Source organism: Oncorhynchus nerka, linkage group LG15, assembly GCF_034236695.1.
Source record: "Oncorhynchus nerka isolate Pitt River linkage group LG15, Oner_Uvic_2.0, whole genome shotgun sequence".
NCBI classification, from domain to species: Eukaryota; Metazoa; Chordata; class Actinopteri; order Salmoniformes; family Salmonidae; genus Oncorhynchus; species Oncorhynchus nerka.
Genome location: NC_088410.1, coordinates 91,551,544 through 91,572,425, shown reverse-complemented (window position 1 = coordinate 91,572,425; position 20,882 = coordinate 91,551,544). Strand labels below are relative to the sequence as shown.

Genomic DNA, 20,882 nt, shown 5'->3' with positions numbered 1-20,882 from the left:
CGATCAACATACGTACTCTCCTACCCCCCAACCCGATCAACATACACTACTCTCCTATCCCCCCACCCGATCAACATACGTACTCTCCTATCCCCCAAACCCGATCAACATACGTACTCTCCTACCCCCAACCCGATCAACATACGTACTCTCCTACCCCCTCCCTGTATCCCCCGATCAACATATGTACTCTCCTACCCCCCAACCCGATCAACATACGTACTCTCCTACCCCCTCCCTGTATCCCCGATCAACATACGTACTCTCCTACCCCCTCCCTGTATCCCCCGATCAACATACGTACTCTCCTACCCCCTCCCTGTATCCCCCGATCAACATACGTACTCTCCTACCCCCTCCCTGTATCCCCCGATCAACATACGTACTCTCCTACCCCCAACCCGATCAACATACGTCTCCTACCCCCTCCCTGTATCCCCTGATCAACATACGTACTCTCCTACCCCCTCCCTGTATCCCCCGATCAACATACGTACTCTCCTACCCCCCCAACCCGATCAACATACACTACTCTCCTACCCCCCAACCCGATCAACATACACTACTCTCCTACCCCCCTCCCTGTATCCCCTGATCAACATACATACTCTCCTACCCCCAACCCGATCAACATACACTACTCTCCTACCCCCAACCCGATCAACATACGTACTCTCCTATCCCCCCCCAACCCAATCAATATATACTACTCTCCTATCCCCCCAACCCGATCAACATACGTACTCTCCTCTCCCCCCCCAACCCAATCAACATACACTACTCTCCTATCCTCCCTCCCTGTATCCCCCACCGCGATCAACATACGTACTCTCCTATCCCCCAACCCGATCAACATACGTACTCTCCTACCCCCCAACCCGATCAACATACGTACTCTCCTATCCCCCCCCCGCGATCGACATACGTACTCTCCTATCCCCCCAACCCGATCAACATACGTACTCTCCTACCCCCCAACCTGATCAACATACACTACTCTCCTACCCCCCTCCCTGTATCCCCCGATCAACATACGTACTCTCCTACCCCCCAACCCGATCAACATACGTACTCTCCTACCCCCCTCCCTGTATCCCCTGATCAACATACGTACTCTCCTACCCCCTCCCTGTATCCCCCGATCAACATACGTACTCTCCTACCCCCAACCCGATCAACATACACTACTCTCCTACCCCCCAACCCGATCAACATACACTACTCTCCTACCCCCCTCCCTGTATCCCCTGATCAACATACATACTCTCCTACCCCCCCCAACCTGATCAACATACACTACTCTCCTACCCCCAACCCGATCAACATACGTACTCTCCTATCCCCCCCAACCCAATCAACATATACTACTCTCCTATCCCCCAACCCGATCAACATACGTACTCTCCTATCCCCCCCCCCGACCCAATCAACATACACTACACTCCTATCCTCCCTCCCTGTATCCCCCCACCGCGATCAACATACGTACTCTCCTATCCCCCCAACCCGATCAACATACGTACTCTCCTACCCCCAACCCGATCAACATACGTACTCTCCTATCCCCCCACCTGATCGACATACGTACTCTCCTATCCCCCAACCCGATCAACATACGTACTCTCCTACCCCCCAACCTGATCAACATACACTACTCTCCTACCCCCTCCCTGTATCCCCCGATCAACATACGTACTCTCCTACCCCCCCAACCCGATCAACATACGTACTCTCCTACCCCCCTCCCTGTATCCCCCGATCAACATACGTACTCTCCTACCCCCCCTCCCTGTATCCCCCGATCAACATACGTACTCTCCTACCCCCCCCTGTATCCCCCGATCAACATACGTACTCTACTACCCCCTCCCTGTATACCCCGATCAACATACGTACTCTCCTACCACCCCAACCTGATCAACATACACTACTCTCCTACCCCCCAACCCGATCCCACTACTCTCCTACCCCCTCCCTGTATCCCCTGATCAACATACGTACTCTCCTACCCCCCCCAACCCGATCAACATACACTACTCTCCTACCCCCCAACCCGATCAACATACGTACTCTCCTATCCCCCAACCCGATCAACATACGTACTCTCCTACCCCCCAACCCGATCAACATACGTACTCTCCTACCCACCTCCCTGTATCCCCGATCAACATACGTACTCTCCTACCCCCAACCCGATCAACATACGTACTCTCCTACCCCCCTCCCTGTATCCCCGATCAACATACGTACTCTCCCACCCCTCCCTGTATCCCCCGATCAACATACGTACTCTCCTACCCCCTCCCTGTATCCCCCGATCAACATACGTACTCTCCTACCCCCTCCCTGTATCCCCGATCAACATACGTACTCTCCTACCCCCCAACCCGATCAACATACGTACTCTCCTACCCCCCCCTCCCTGTATCCCCTGATCAACATACGTACTCTCCTACCCCCTCCCTGTATCCCCCGATCAACATACGTACTCTCCTACCCCCAACCCGATCAACATACACTACTCTCCTGGGCCCCCAACCCGATCAACATACACTACTCTCCTACCCCTCCCTGTATCCCCTGATCAACATACATACTCTCCTACCCCCCAACCCGATCAACATACACTACTCTCCTACCCCCTCCCTGTATCCCCCGATCAACATACGTACTCTCCTACCCCCCTCCCTGTATCCCCGATCAACATACGTACTCTCCTACCCCCTCCCTGTATCCCGATCAACATACGTACTCTCCTACCCCCTCCCTGTATCCCCGATCAACATACGTACTCTCCTACCCCCCAACCCGATCAACATACACTACTCTCCTACCCCCAACCCGATCAACATACACTACTCTCCTACCCCCTCCATGTATCCCCTGATCAACATACGTACTCTCCTACCCCCCAACCCGATCAACATACACTACTCTCCTACCCCCCAACCCGATCAACATACGTACTCTCCTATCCCCCCAACCCAATCAACATATACTACTCTCCTATCCCCCAACCCGATCAACATACGTACTCTCCTATCCCCCAACCCAATCAACATGTACTACTCTCCTACCCCCAACCCGATCAACATACGTACTCTCCTACCCCCTCCCTGTATCCCCCGATCAACATACGTACTCTCCTACCCCCCAACCCGATCAACATACGTACTCTCCTACCCCCTCCCTGTATCCCCGATCAACATACGTACTCTCCTACCCCCCTCCCTGTATCCCCGATCAACATACGTACTCTCCTACCCCCTCCCTGTATCCCCCGATCAACATACGTACTCTCCTACCCCCCAACCCGATCAACATACGTACTCTCCTACCCCCTCCCTGTATCCCCGATCAACATACGTACTCTCCTACCCCCCAACCCGATCAACATACGTACTCTCCTACCCCCTCCCTGTATCCCCCGATCAACATACGTACTCTCCTACCCCCCTCCCTGTATCCCCCGATCAACATAAAACTCTCCTACCCCCTCCCTGTATCCCCGATCAACATACGTACTCTCCTACCCCCTCCCTGTATCCCCCGATCAACATACGTACTCTCCTACCCCCAACCCGATCAACATACGTACTCTCCTACCCCCCAACCCGATCAACATACGTACTCTCCTACCCCCCAACCCGATCAACATACACTACTCTCCTACCCCCAACCCGATCAACATACACTAACCCCCTCCCTGTATCCCCTGATCAACATACGTACTCTCCTACCCCCAACCCGATCAACATACACTACTCTCCTACCTCCCCCAACCCGATCAACATACGTACTCTCCTATCCTCCCCCAACCCAATCAACATATACTACTCTCCTATCCCCCCAACCCGATCAACATACGTACTCTCCTATCCCCCAACTCAATCAACATATACTACTCTCCTATCCCCCCAACCCGATCAACATACGTACTCTCTTATCCCCCCAACCCAATCAACATACACTACTCTCCTATCCTCCCTCCCTGTATCCCCCACCGGATCAACATACGTACTCTCCTATCCCCCCAACCCGATCAACATACATACTCTCCTATCCCCCCAACCCGATCAACATACGTACTCTCCTACCCCCTCCCTGTATCCCCGATCAACATACGTACTCTCCTACCCCCCAACCCGATCAACATACGTACTCTCCTACCCCCCAACCCGATCAACATACGTACTCTCCTACCCCCTCCCTGTATCCCCCGATCAACATACGTACTCTCCTACCCCCAACCCGATCAACATACGTACTCTCCTACCCCCCTCCCTGTATCCCCGATCAACATACGTACTCTCCTACCCCCTCCCTGTATCCCCGATCAACATACGTACTCTCCTACCCCCTCCCTGTATCCCCGATCAACATACGTACTCTCCTACCCCCCTCCCTGTATCCCCCGATCAACATACGTACTCTCCTACCCCCCAACCCGATCAACATACGTACTCTCCTACCCCCAACCCGATCAACATACGCTCTCCTACCCCCCAACCCGATCAACATACACTATCTCCTACCCCCCCCAACCCGAAACATACACTACTCTCCTACCCCCTCCCTGTATCCCCTGATCAACATACGTACTCTCCTACCCCCCAACCCGATCAACATACACTACTCTCCTACCTCCCCCAACCCGATCAACATACGTACTCTCCTATCCTCCCCCAACCCAATCAACATATACTACTCTCCTATCCCCCCAACCCGATCAACATACGCTCTCCTATCCCCCCAACTCAATCAACATATACTACTCTCCTATCCCCCCAACCCGATCAACATACGTACTCTCTTATCCCCCCCAACCCAATCAACATACACTACTCTCCTATCCTCCCTCCCTGTATCCCCCCGCGATCAACATACGTACTCTCCTATCCCCCAACCCGATCAACATACATACTCTCCTATCCCCCCCAACCCGATCAACATACGTACTCTCCTATCCCACCCCAACCCGATCAACATACGTACTCTCCTACCCCCCAACCCGATCAACATAACTCTCCTATCCCCCCACCGGATCAACATACGTACTCTCCTATCCCCCAACCCGATCAACATACGTACTCTCCTACCCCCCAACCCGATCAACATACACTACTCTCCTACCCCCAACCTGATCAACATACACTACTCTCCTACCCCCCTCCCTGTATCCCCCGATCAACATACGTACTCTCCTACCCCCAACCCGATCAACATACACTACTCTCCTATCCCCCCACAGCGATCAACATACGTACTCTCCTATCCCCCAAACCCGATCAACATACGTACTCTCCTACCCCCCAACCCGATCAACATGGTACTCTCCTACCCCCTCCCTGTATCCCCCGATCAACATATGTACTCTCCTACCCCCAACCCGATCAACATACGTACTCTCCTACCCCCTCCCTGTATCCCCCGATCAACATACGTACTCTCCTACCCCCTCCCTGTATCCCCGATCAACATAATCTCCTACCCCCTCCCTGTATCCCCCGATCAACATACGTACTCTCCTACCCCCTCCCTGTATCCCCCGATCAACATACGTACTCTCCTACCCCCCCAACCCGATCAACATACGTACTCTCCTACCCCCTCCCTGTATCCCCTGATCAACATACGTACTCTCCTACCCCCTCCCTGTATCCCCCGATCAACATACGTACTCTCCTACCCCCCAACCCGATCAACATACACTACTCTCCTACCCCCCAACCCGATCAACATACACTACTCTCCTACCCCCCTCCCTGTATCCCCTGATCAACATACATACTCTCCTACCCCCCAACCCGATCAACATACACTACTCTCCTACCCCCAACCCGATCAACATACGTACTCTCCTATCCCCCCCCAACCCAATCAATATATACTACTCTCCTATCCCCCAACCCGATCAACATACGTACTCTCCTCTCCCCCCCCACCCAATCAACATACACTACTCTCCTATCCTCCCTCCCTGTATCCCCCACCGCGATCAACATACGTACTCTCCTATCCCCCCCAACCCGATCAACATGGAAGTACCCCCCAACCCGATCAACATACGTACTCTCCTATCCCCCCACCGCGATCGACATACGTACTCTCCTATCCCCCCAACCCGATCAACATACGTACTCTCCTACCCCCAACCTGATCAACATACACTACTCTCCTACCCCCTCCCTGTATCCCCCGATCAACATACGTATCTCCTACCCCCCCCAACCCGATCAACATACGTACTCTCCTACCCCCTCCCTGTATCCCCTGATCAACATACGTACTCTCCTACCCCCTCCCTGTATCCCCCGATCAACATACGTACTCTCCTACCCCCCAACCCGATCAACATACACTACTCTCCTACCCCCCAACCCGATCAACATACACTACTCTCCTACCCCCTCCCTGTATCCCCTGATCAACATACATACTCTCCTACCCCCCAACCTGATCAACATACACTACTCTCCTACCCCCAACCCGATCAACATACGTACTCTCCTATCCCCCCCAACCCAATCAACATATACTACTCTCCTATCCCCCAACCCGATCAACATACGTACTCTCCTATCCCCCCCAACCCAATCAACATACACTACACTCCTATCCTCCCTCCCTGTATCCCCCCACCGCGATCAACATACGTACTCTCCTATCCCCCAACCCGATCAACATACGTACTCTCCTACCCCCAACCCGATCAACATACGTACTCTCCTATCCCCCCACCGCGATCGACATACGTACTCTCCTATCCCCCCAACCCGATCAACATACGTATCTCCTACCCCCCCAACCTGATCAACATACACTACTCTCCTACCCCCTCCCTGTATCCCCCGATCAACATACGTACTCTCCTACCCCCCCCAACCCGATCAACATCAGGGCCCCCTCCCTGTATCCCGATCAACATACGTACTCTCCTACCCCCTCCCTGTATCCCCGATCAACATAGTACTCTCCTACCCCCTCCTGTATCCCCGATCAACATACGTACTCTACTACCCCCTCCCTGTATACCCCGATCAACATACGTACTCTCCTACCACCCCCAACCTGATCAACATACACTACTCTCCTACCCCCCCAACCCGATCAACATACACTACTCTCCTACCCCCTCCCTGTATCCCCTGATCAACATACGTACTCTCCTACCCCCCCAACCCGATCAACATACACTACTCTCCTACCCCCAACCCGATCAACATACGTACTCTCCTATCCCCCAACCCGATCAACATACGTACTCTCCTACCCCCCAACCCGAGAACATACGTACTCTCCTACCCACCTCCCTGTATCCCCGATCAACATACGTACTCTCCTACCCCCCAACCCGATCAACATACGTATCTCCTACCCCCTCCCTGTATCCCCCGATCAACATACGTACTCTCCCACCCCCTCCCTGTATCCCCCGATCAACATACGTACTCTCCTACCCCCTCCCTGTATCCCCCGATCAACATACGTACTCTCCTACCCCCTCCCTGTATCCCCCGATCAACATGTACTCTCCTACCCCCCAACCCGATCAACATACGTACTCTCCTACCCCCCTCCCTGTATCCCCTGATCAACATACGTACTCTCCTACCCCCCTCCCTGTATCCCCCGATCAACATACGTACTCTCCTACCCCCCAACCCGATCAACATACACTACTCTCCTACCCCCCAACCCGATCAACATACACTACTCTCCTGGAAGTCCCTGTATCCCTGATCAACATAGACCCCCCAACCCGATCAACATACACTACTCTCCTACCCCCTCCCTGTATCCCCCGATCAACATACGTACTCTCCTACCCCCCTCCCTGTATCCCCCGATCAACATACGTACTCTCCTACCCCCTCCCTGTATCCCCGATCAACATACGTACTCTCCTACCCCCTCCCTGTATCCCCCGATCAGATACGTACTCTCCTACCCCCAACCCGATCAACATACACTACTCTCCTACCCCCAACCCGATCAACATACACTGACTCTCCTACCCCCTCCATGTATCCCCTGATCAACATACGACTCTCCTACCCCCCCAGAGATCAACATACACTACTCTCCTACCCCCAACCCGATCAACATACGTACTCTCCTATCCCCCAACCCAATCAACATATACTACTCTCCTATCCCCCCAACCCGATCAACATACGTACTCTCCTATCCCCCAACCCAATCAACATGTACTACTCTCCTACCCCCAACCCGATCAACATACGTAATCTCCTACCCCCTCCCTGTATCCCCCGATCAACATACGTACTCTCCTACCCCCAACCCGATCAACATACGTACTCTCCTACCCCCTCCCTGTATCCCCCGATCAACATACGTACTCTCCTACCCCCAACCCGATCAACATACGTACTCTCCTACCCCCTCCCTGTATCCCCCGATCAACATACGTACTCTCCTACCCCCCTCCCTGTATCCCCCGATCAACATACGTACTCTCCTACCCCCTCCCTGTATCCCCGATCAACATACGTACTCTCCTACCCCCTCCCTGTATCCCCCGATCAACATACGTACTCTCCTACCCCCAACCCGATCAACATACACTACTCTCCTACCCCCCAACCCGATCAACATACACTACTCTCCTACCCCCTCCCTGTATCCCCTGATCAACATACGTACTCTCCTACCCCCCCAACCCGATCAACATACACTACTCTCCTACCTCCCCCAACCCGATCAACATACGTACTCTCCTATCCCCCAACCCAATCAAGGATACTACTCTCCTATCCCCCAACCCGATCAACATACGTACTCTCCTATCCCCCAACCCAATCAACATATACTACTCTCCTATCCCCCCCAACCCGAAACATACGTACTCTCCTATCCCCCCCAACCCAATCAACATACACTACTCTCCTATCCTCCTCCCTGTATCCCCACCGCGATCAACATACGTACTCTCCTATCCCCCCCAACCCGATCAACATACATACTCTCTATCCCCCAACCCGATCAACATACGTACTCTCCTATCCCACCCCAACCCGATCAACATACGTACTCTCCTACCCCCAACCCGATCAACATACGTACTCTCCTACCCCCTCCCTGTATCCCCGATCAACATACGTACTCTCCTACCCCCTCCCTGTATCCCCCGATCAACATACGTACTCTCCTACCCCCCTCCCTGTATCCCCGATCAACATACGTGCTCTCCTACCCCCCAACCCGATCAACATACACTACTCTCCTACCCCCCAACCCGATCAACATACACTACTCTCCTACCCCCTCCATGTATCCCCTGATCAACATACGTACTCTCCTACCCCCAACCCGATCAACATACACTACTCTCCTACCCCCCCCAACCCGATCAACATACGTACTCTCCTATCCCCCCCCAACCCAATCAACATATACTCTCCTATCCCCCCAACCCGATCAACATACGTACTCTCCTATCCCCCAACCCAATCAACATGTACTACTCTCCTACCCCCAACCCGATCAACATACGTACTCTCCTACCCCCTCCCTGTATCCCCGATCAACATACGTACTCTCCTACCCCCAACCCGATCAACATACGTACTCTCCTACCCCCTCCCTGTATCCCCCGATCAACATACGTACTCTCCAGGGACCCCCAACCCGATCAACATACGTACTCTCCTACCCCCTCCCTGTATCCCCCGATCAACATACGTACTCTCCTACCCCCTCCCTGTATCCCCCGATCAACATACGTACTCTCCTACCCCCTCCCTGTATCCCCCGATCAACATACGTACTCTCCTACCCCCTCCCTGTATCCCCGATCAACATACGTACTCTCCTACCCCCAACCCGATCAACATACACTACTCTCCTACCCCCCCAACCCGATCAACATACACTACTCTCCTACCCCCTCCCTGTATCCCTGATCAACATACGTACTCTCCTACCCCCAACCCGATCAACATACACTACTCTCCTACCTCCCCCAACCCGATCAACATACGTACTCTCCTATCCCCCAACCCAATCAACATATACTACTCTCCTATCCCCCAGGGAGATCAACATACGTACTCTCCTATCCCCCAACCCAATCAACATATACTACTCTCCTATCCCCCCCAACCCGATCAACATACGTGCTCTCCTATCCCCCCCAACCCAATCAACATACACTACTCTCCTATCCTCCCTCCCTGTATCCCCCACCGCGATCAACATACGTACTCTCCTATCCCCCAACCCGATCAACATACATACTCTCCTATCCCCCAACCCGATCAACATACGTTCTCCTATCCCACCCCAGGATCAACATACGTACTCTCCTACCCCCAACCCGATCAACATACGTTCTCCTATCCCCCCACCGGATCAACATACGTACTCTCCTATCCCCCAACCCGATCAACATACGTACTCTCCTACCCCCAACCCGATCAACATACACTACTCTCCTACCCCCAACCTGATCAGGATACACTACTCTCCTACCCCCTCCCTGTATCCCCCGATCAACATACGTACTCTCCTACCCCCCAACCCGATCAACATACACTACTCTCCTATCCCCCCACCGCGATCAACATACGTATCTCCTATCCCCCCAACCCGATCAACATACGTACTCTCCTACCCCCAACCCGATCAACATGTACTCTCCTACCCCTCCCTGTTGGGGTCCCCGATCAACATACGTACTCTCCTACCCCCCAACCCGATCAACATACGTACTCTCCTACCCCCTCCCTGTATCCCCCGATCAACATACGTACTCTCCTACCCCCCTCCCTGTATCCCCCGATCAACATACGTACTCTCCTACCCCCTCCCTGTATCCCGATCAACATACGTACTCTCCTACCCCCTCCTGTATCCCCGATCAACATACGTACTCTCCTACCCCCCCCAACCCGATCAACATACGTGTCTCCTACCCCCCTCCCTGTATCCCCCGATCAACATACGTACTCTCCTACCCCCTCCCTGTATCCCCGATCAACATACGTACTCTCCTACCCCCCAACCCGATCAACATACGTACTCTCCTATCCCCCAACCCGATCAACATACATACTCTCCTATCCCCCAACCCGATCAACATACGTACTCTCCTATCCCACCCCAACCCGATCAACATGTACTCTCCTACCCCCAACCCGATCAACATACGTACTCTCCTATCCCCCCACCGCGATCAACATACGTACTCTCCTAACCCCCAACCCGATCAACATACGTACTCTCCTACCCCCAACCCGATCAACATACACTACTCTCCTACCCCCAACCTGATCAACATACACTACTCTCCTGGGATCAACATACGTGCTCTCCTACCCCCAACCCGATCAACATACACTACTCTCCTATCCCCCCACAGGAGATCAACATTTGGGGTACGGGAGGACATACGTACTCTCCTACCCCCAACCCGATCAACATACGTACTCTCTACCCCCTCCCTGTATCCCCCGATCAACATACGTACTCTCCTACCCCCAACCCGATCAACATACGTACTCTCCTACCCCTCCCTGTATCCCCCGAGGATAGAGGCTCTCCTACCCCCTCCCTGTATCCCCCGATCAACATACGTACTCTCCTACCCCTCCCTGTATCCCCGATCAACATACGGGTATCCCCCGATCAACATACGTACTCTCCTACCCCCCCCAACCCGATCAACATAAGTACTCTCCTACCCCCCCTGTATCCCTGATCAACATACGTCTCCTACCCCCTCCCTGTATCCCGATCAACATACGCTGTCCTACCCCCCAACCCGATCAACATACACTACTCTCCTACCCCCCCAACCCGATCAACATACGTACTCTCCTATCCCCCAACCCAATCAATATATACTGTCTCCTATCCCCCCCAACCCGATCAACATACGTACTCTCCTATCCCCCCCCAGCCCAATCAACATACACTACTCTCCTATCTGTTCCCTGTATCCCCCACCGGAGGATCAACATACGTGCTCTCCTATCCCCCAACCCGATCAACATACGTACTCTCCTACCCCCAACCCGATCAACATACGTACTCTCCTATCCCCCACCACGATCGACATACGTACTCTCCTATCCCCCAACCCGATCAACATACGTACTCTCCTACCCCCAACCTGATCAACATACACTACTCTCCTACCCCCTCCCTGTATCCCCGATCAACATACGTACTCTCCTACCCCCAACCCGATCAACATACGGCTCTCCTACCCCCCCAACCCGATCAACATATGTACTCTCCTACCCCCTCCCTGTATCCCCGATCAACATACGTACTCTCCTACCCCCCAACCCGATCAACATACACTACTGTATCCCTGATCAACATACATACTCTCCTACCCCCCAACCCGATCAACATACACTACTCTCCTGGGATCAACATACGTACTCTCCTATCCCCCCCAACCCAATCAACATATACTACTCTCCTATCCCCCAACCCGATCAACATACGTACTCTCCTACCCCCCAACCCAATCAACATACACTACTCTCCTATCCTCCTCCCTGTATCCCCCACCGGATCAACATACGTACTCTCCTATCCCCCCAACCCGATCAACATACGTACTCTCCTACCCCCAACCCGATCAACATACGTACTCTCCTATCCCCCCACCGCGATCGACATACGTACTCTCCTATCCCCCAACCCGATCAACATACGTACTCTCCTACCCCCCAACCTGATCAACATACACTACTCTCCTACCCCCTCCCTGTATCCCCGATCAACATACGATCAACATACGTACTCTCCTATCCCCCAACCCGATCAACATACGTACTCTCCTATCCCCCAACCCGATCAACATACGTACTCTCCTACCCCCAACCCGATCAACATACGTTTAGTACTCTCCTACCCCCCTCCCTGTATCCCCCGATCAACATACGTACTCTCCTACCCCCCAACCCGACAACATACGTGTTCTCCTACCCCCTCCCTGTATCCCCGATCAACATACGTACTCTCCTACCCCCTCCTGTACCCCGATCAACATACGCTGTACCCCCTCCCTGTATCCCCGATCAACATCGCTCTCCTACCCCCTCCCTGTATCCCCGATCAACATACGCTGTCTCCTACCCCCAACCCGATCAACATACGAGGCCTACCCCCCCAACCCGATCAACATACGTACTCTCTATCCCCCAACCCGATCAACATACGTACTCTCCTACCCCCCAACCTGATCAACATACACTACTCTCCTACCCCCCTCCCTGTATCCCCCGATCAACATACGTACTCTCCTACCTCCCCAACCCGATCAACATACGTACTCTCCTATCCCCCAACCCGATCAACATACGTACTCTCCTATCCCCCAACCCGATCAACATACGTACTCTCCTACCCCCAACCCGATCAACATACAGACTCTCCTGTTCCCTGTATCCCCCGATCAACATACGTACTCTCCTACCCCCAACCCGATCAACATACGTACTCTCCTACCCCCTCCCTGTATCCCCCGATCAACATACTACCCCCCCCCTGTACCCCGATCAACATACGTACTCTCCTACCCCCCCCTGTATCCCCGATCAACATACGTACTCTCCTACCCCCTCCCCTGTATCCCCCGATCAACATACGTACTCTCCTACCCCCAACCCGATCAACATGTTGGGGGATCAACATACGTACTCTCCTATCCCCCCCAACCCAATCAACATACACTACTCTCCTATCCTCCTCCCTGTATCCCCACCGGATCAACATACGTATTTCCTATCCCCCCAACCCGATCAACATACGGTCTCCTACCCCCAACCCGATCAACATACGGCTCTCCTATCCCCCCACCGCGACGACATACGTACTCTCCTATCCCCCAACCCGATCAACATACGTACTCTCCTACCCCCAACCTGATCAACATACACTACTTCCTAACCCCCTCCCTGTATCCCCGATCAACATACGTACTCTCCTACCCCCCAACCCGATCAACATACACTACTCTCCTATCCCCCACCGCGATCAACATACGGATCCCCCAACCCGATCAACATACGTACTCTCCTACCCCCCCAACCCGATCAACATACGTACTCTCTACCCCCTCCCTGTATCCCCATCAACATACGTACTCTCCTACCCCCAACCCGATCAACATACGTACTCTCTACCCCCTCCCTGTATCCCCGATCAACATACGTACTCTCCTACCCCTCCCTGTATCCCCGATCAACATACACTACTCTCCTACCCCCCAACCCGATCAACATACACTACTCTCCTACCCCCTCCCTGTATCCCCTGATCAACATACGGGTCCTACCCCCCAACCCGATCAACATACACTACTCTCCTACCCCCCAACCCGATCAACATACGTACTCTCCTATCCCCCAACCCGATCAACATACGTACTCTCCTACCCCCCAACCCGATCAACATACGTACTCTCCTATCCCCCAACCTGATCAACATACACTACTCTCCTACCCCCAACCTGATCAACATACACTACTCTCCTACCCCCTCCCTGTATCCCCCGATCAACATACGTACTCTCCTACCCCCCAACCCGATCAACATACACTACTCTCCTATCCCCCCCACCGCGATCAACATACGTACTCTCCTATCCCCCCCAACCCGATCAACATACGTACTCTCCTATCCCCCCCAACCCGATCAACATACGTGTCTCCTATCCCCCCAACCCGATCAACATACACTACTCTCCTATCCCCCCCAACCCGATCAACATACGTACTCTCCTACCCCCAACCCGATCAACATACGTACTCTCCTATCCCCCCCCAACCCGATCAACATACATACTCTCCTATCCCCCTCAACATAGCTCTAAGTGAAGTTTTTAAAATACTAGAATTGTATTAGGAAGATAAGAAGTGAAACAACTTCCTTTCTCTGCAGTTCTCCCTGATAAGAAACTCCCAGCTGAGCTGCCAATTTACTCTGAATCCCCTCTCCATTCACAACCTCCTGAGCAATACCGTATTTAAGGCTTTAATGCCCTGTAATACCCTCCCTCCCTCCCCAACCCCTCCAACATCAGGCTTCTAGCTGGGCTCACTGGGGTGTGTTGCAGTGGTGTGTGTGTGTGTGTGTGTGTGTGTGTGTGTGTGTGTGCCTGTGTGTGTGCCTGTGTGTGTGTGCGTACTGTGTGTGTGTGCGTACTGTGTGTGTGTGTGTGTGTCTTGGTAGGTAGGACCCAATTAACAGAGGAGGTAGAGGCACATCCAGCTGACATGGCCAAAGATAGGAGTGGGGTTATTCTATTCTCAGATGAATTCACAGTGAGAATACATATAGTACTGTAGTGTCTCTACCTATTAGGATCTTCATTTGAAGACCAAAAGGGGTAACAGGGGAAGAGGAGAAGTTGGGAGAGTGTGTTGTGAAGAAATGTCTTGAGACACAGCAAGAAGAAGAGAAAGAAATTGATAAAAGGAGTATACAAGAGGAGAGCAGAGAAGAGATTGCAAGAGCATTAGCCAAATGAAGACAGGGAGAGAAAAATAGTGAGAAAAACAAGGGACTTAATGAGTTCCAGAGGAGAACAGAGGCAACAGCGCGAGACAGGGCTCTAGAGAGATGAAGAGAATGAATGGAAGTACCAGAGGAGAACAGAGGCAACAGCGCGAGACAGGGCTCTAGAGAGATGAAGAGAATGAATGGAAGTACCAGAGGAGAGACAGAGGCAACAGCGAGACAGGGCTCTAGAGAGATGAAGAGAATGAATGGAAGTACCAGAGGAGAACAGAGGCAACAGCGCGAGACAGGGCTCTAGAGAGATGAAGAGAATGAATGGAAGTACGAGAGGAGAACAGAGGAAACAGCGCGAGACAGGGCTCTAGAGAGATGAAGAGAATGAATGGAAGTACGAGAGGAGAACAGAGGCAACAGCGCGAGACAGGGCTCTAGAGAGATGAAGAGAATGAATGGAAGTACCAGAGGAGAACAGAGGCAACAGCGCGAGACAGGGCTCTAGAGAGATGAAGAGAATGAATGGAAGTACCAGAGGAGAGCAGAGGCAACAGCGCGAGACAGGGCTCTAGAGAGATGAAGAGAATGAATGGAAGTACGAGAGGAGAACAGAGGCAACAGCGCGAGACAGGGCTCTAGAGAGATGAAGACAATGAATGGAAGTACCAGAGGAGAACAGAGGCAACAGCGCGAGACAGGGCTCTAGAGAGATGAAGAGAATGAATGGAAGTACGAGAGGAGAACAGAGGCAACAGCGCGAGACAGGGCTCTAGAGAGATGAAGAGAATGAATGGAAGTACGAGAGGAGAACAGAGGCAAACAGCGCGAGACAGGGCTCTAGAGAGATGAAGAGAATGAATGGAAGTACCAGAGGAGAACAGAGGGGTAACAGCGAGACAGGGCTCTAGAGAGATGAAGAGAATGAATGGAAGTACCAGAGGAGAGCAGAGGCAACAGCGCGAGACAGGGCTCTAGAGAGATGAAGAGAATGAATGGAAGTACGAGAGGAGAACAGAGGCAACAGCGAGACAGGGCTCTAGAGAGATGAAGAGAATGAATGGAAGTACGAGAGGAGAACAGAGGCAACAGCGAGACAGGGCTCTAGAGAGATGAAGAGAATGAATGGAAGTACCAGAGGAGAACAGAGGCAACAGCGAGACAGGGCTCTAGAGAGATGAAGAGAATGAATGGAAGTACGAGAGGAGAACAGAGGCAACAGCGAGACAGGGCTCTAGAGAGATGAAGAGAATGAATGGAAGTACCAGAGGAGAACAGAGGCAACAGCGCGAGACAGGGCTCTAGAGAGATGAAGAGAATGAATGGAAGTACCAGAGGAGAGCAGAGGCAACAGCGCGAGACAGGGCTCTAGAGAGATGAAGAGAATGAATGGAAGTACCAGAGGAGACCAGAGGCAACAGCGCGAGACAGGGCTCTAGAGAGATGAAGAGAATGAATGGAAGTACCAGAGGAGAACAGAGGCAACAGCGCGAGACAGGGCTCTAGAGAGATGAAGAGAATGAATGGAAGTACGAGAGGAGAACAGAGGCAACAGCGCGAGACAGGGCTCTAGAGAGATGAAGAGAATGAATGGAAGTACGAGAGGAGAACAGAGGCAACAGCGCGAGACAGGGCTCTAGAGAGATGAAGAGAATGAATGGAAGTACCAGAGGAGAACAGAGGCAACAGCGCGAGACAGGGCTCTAGAGAGATGAAGAGAATGAATGGAAGTACGAGAGGAGAACAGAGGCAACAGCGCGAGACAGGGCTCTAGAGAGATGAAGATAATGAATGGAAGTACCAGAGGAGACCAGAGGCAACAGCGCGAGACAGGGCTCTAGAGAGATGAAGAGAATGGAATGGAAGACAGAGGCAACAGCGGGATACCAGAGGAGAACAGAGGCAACAGCGAGACAGGGCTCTAGAGAGATGAAGAGAATGAATGGAAGTACGAGAGGAGAACAGAGGCAACAGCGCGAGACAGGGCTCTAGAGAGATGAAGAGAATGAATGGAAGTACGAGAGGAGAACAGAGGCAACAGCGCGAGACAGGGCTCTAGAGAGATGAAGAGAATGAATGGAAGTACGAGAGGAGAACAGAGGCAAACAGCGCGAGACAGGGCTCTAGAGAGATGAAGAGAATGAATGGAAGTACCAGAGGAGAACAGAGGCAACAGCGCGAGACAGGGCTCTAGAGAGATGAAGAGAATGAATGGAAGTACGAGAGGAGAACAGAGGCAACAGCGAGACAGGGCTCTAGAGAGATGAAGACAATGAATGGAAGTACCAGAGGAGAACAGAGGCAACAGCGCTGACAGGGCTCTAGAGAGATGAAGAGAATGAATGGAAGTACGAGAGGAGAACAGAGGCAACAGCGCGAGACAGGGCTCTAGAGAGATGAAGAGAATGAATGGAAGTACAAGAGGAGAACAGAGGCAACAGCGCGAGACAGGGCTCTAGAGAGATGAAGAGAATGAATGGAAGTACCAGAGGAGAGCAGAGGTTGTGAGCTGGAGTGAAGGCTCACGGGAGGCTGGTAGCGCGACACTTGATGGCCAGAACCCGTCGAGGTAGACAGGGGGTCAAACCTGGGACATAGCTCCATAACTTCACCCTGCAGTCACTGAGGTAGTAGAAGGAGGAGGAGAAGGAGAGGCGAGGAAGGGAAGAAGGGAAGAGAAAAGAAAAAGAAAAGAAATGAGAAGAGAAACAAAATGAAGAAGGGGAAAGAGAGAAGAACAGAAGGAGGGAGGAGAGGGAAGAGAGGACAGGTTAAAGCAGGTTAGTACAAGATGAAGCTGAGCTCAGTAAAGGAGTACTCGGTCAGAAGGTTTGGTGAGAGTGGTAAGCTTGAAATGTGTTAGATGTAAGTACAGGGAGGATAGAGGCTGTTTGGGGTACAGGGAGGACAGAGGCTGTTGGGGGTACAGGGAGGATAGAGGCTGTTTGGGGTACAGGAAGGACAGAGGCTGTTTGGGGTACAGGGAGGACAGAGGCTGTTTGGGGTACAGGAAGGACAGAGGCTGTTTGGGGTACAGGAAGGACAGAGGCTGTTTGGGGTACAGGGAGGATAGAGGCTTTTTGGGGTACAGGGAGGATAGAGACTGTTTGGGGTACAGGAGGACAGAGGCTGTTTGGGGTACAGGAGGACAATGGCTGTTTGGGGTACAGGGAGGATAGAGGCTGTTTGGGGTACAGGGAGGATAGAGGCTGTTTGGGGTACAGGAGGACAGAGGCTGTTTGGGGTACAGGAGGACAGAGGCTGTTTGGGGTACAGGGAGGATAGAGGCTGTTTGGGGTACAGGGAGGACAAAGGCTGTTTGGGGTACAGGGAGGATAGAGGCTGTTTGGGGTACAGGGAGGACAAAGGCTGTTTGGGGTACAGGGAGATTAGAGGCTGTTTGGGGTACAGGAGGACAGAGGCTGTTTGGGGTACAGGGAGGATAGAGGCTGTTTGGGGTACAGGGAGGATAGAGGCTGTTTGGGGTACAGGGAGGATAGAGGCTGTTTGGGGGAGGATAGAGGCTACAGGAGGACAAAGGCTGTTTGGGGTACAGGGAGGATAGAGGCTGTTTGGGGTACAGGGAGGACAAAGGCTGTTTGGGGTACAGGGGAGGAGGAGGCTGTTTGGGGTACAGGGAGGTAAAAGGCTGTTTGGGGTACAGGGAGGATAGAGGCTGTTTGGGGTACAGGAGGATAGAGGCTGTTTGGGGTACAGGGAGGATAGAGGCTGTTTGGGGTACAGGAGGACAGAGGCTGTTTGGGGTACAGGGAGGATAGAGGCTGTTTGGGGTACAGGGAGGATAGAGGCTGTTTGGGGTACAGGGAGGATAGAGGCTGTTTGGGGTACAGGAGGACAAAGGCTGTTTGGGATACAGGGAGGATAGAGGCTGTTTGGGGTACAGGGAGGACAAAGGCTGTTTGGGGTACAGGGAGGATAGAGGCTGTTTGGGGTACAGGGAGGTAAAAGGCTGTTTGGGGTACAGGGAGGATAGAGGCTGTTTGGGGTACAGGAGGATAGAGGCTGTTTGGGGTACAGGAGGACAAAGGCTGTTTGGGGTACAGGGGGGGACAGAGGCTGTTTGGGGTACAGGGAGGACAGAGGCTGTTTGGGGTACAGGGAGGACAGAGGCTGTTGGGGGTACAGGGAGGATAGAGGCTGTTTGGGGTACAGGAGGATAGAGGCTGTTTGGGGTACAGGGAGGATAGAGGCTGTTTGGGGTACAGGGAGGATAGAGGCTGTTTGGGGTACAGGGAGGATAGAGGCTGTTTGGGGTACAGGGAGGATAGAGGCTGTTTGGGGTACAGGGAGGATAGAGGCTGTTTGGGGTACAGGGAGGACAGAGGCTGTTTGGGGTATAGGGAGGACAGAGGCTGTTTGGGGTACAGGGAGGATAGAGGCTGTTTGGGGTACAGGAGGATAGAGGCTGTTTGGGGTACAGGGAGGATAGAGGCTGTTTGGGGTACAGGGAGGATAGAGGCTGTTTGGGGTACAGGGAGGACAGAGGCTGTTGGGGGTACAGGAGGACAAAGGCTGTTTGGGGTACAGGGAGGATAGAGGCTGTTTGGGGTACAGGGAGGATAGAGGCTGTTTGGGGTACAGGGGGGGACAGAGGCTGTTTGGGGTACAGGGAGGACAGAGGCTGTTGGGGGTACAGGGACGACAGAGGCTGTTGGGGTACAGGGAGGACAGAGGCTGTTGGGGGTACAGGGAGGACAGAGGCTGTTTGGGGTATAGGGAGGACAGAGGCTGTTTGGGGTACAGGAGGACAAAGGCTGTTTGGGGTACAGGGAGGATAGAGGCTGTTTGGGGTACAGGGAGGATAGAGGCTGTTTGGGGTACAGGGGGGGACAGAGGCTGTTTGGGGTACAGGGAGGACAGAGGCTGTTTGGGGTACAGGGAGGATAGAGGCTGTTTGGGGTACAGGGGGGGACAGAGGCTGTTTGGGGTACAGGGAGGACAGAGGCTGTTGGGGGTACAGGGACGACAGAGGCTGTTGGGGTACAGAGAGGACAGAGGCTGTTGGGGGTACAGGAGGACAAAGGCTGTTTGGGGTACAGGGAGGACAGAGGCTGTTTGGGGTATAGGGAGGACAGAGGCTGTTTGGGGTACAGGAGGACAAAGGCTGTTTGGGGTACAGGGAGGATAGAGGCTGTTTGGGGTACAGGGAGGATAGAGGCTGTTTGGGGTACAGGGGGGGACAGAGGCTGTTTGGGGTACAGGGAGGACAGAGGCTGTTGGGGGTACAGGGAGGACAGAGGCTGTTGGGGGTACAGGGATGACAGAGGCTGTTGGGGTACAGGGAGGACAGATGCTGTTGGGGGTACAGGGAGGATAGAGGCTGTTTGGGGTACAGGGGGGGACAGAGGCTGTTTGGGGTACAGGGAGGA

The 20,882-nt window shown here is 53.2% G+C and overlaps 1 protein-coding gene across 1 annotated transcript in view; it reads right to left on the bottom strand.

Annotated features, from left to right (window-relative positions):
* Positions 1-17,994: 17,994 nt before the first annotated feature.
* Positions 17,995-20,882, bottom strand: part of LOC115125713 (kinesin-like protein KIF21B) — a 96,723-nt gene continuing 93,835 nt past the window's right edge. Inside the window, exon 33 of the mRNA XM_065002032.1 lies at positions 17,995-18,114. Coding sequence (XP_064858104.1) covers positions 18,015-18,114 — 100 coding nt within the window. The 3' untranslated portion in view covers positions 17,995-18,014. The remainder of the gene's footprint in view (positions 18,115-20,882) is intronic.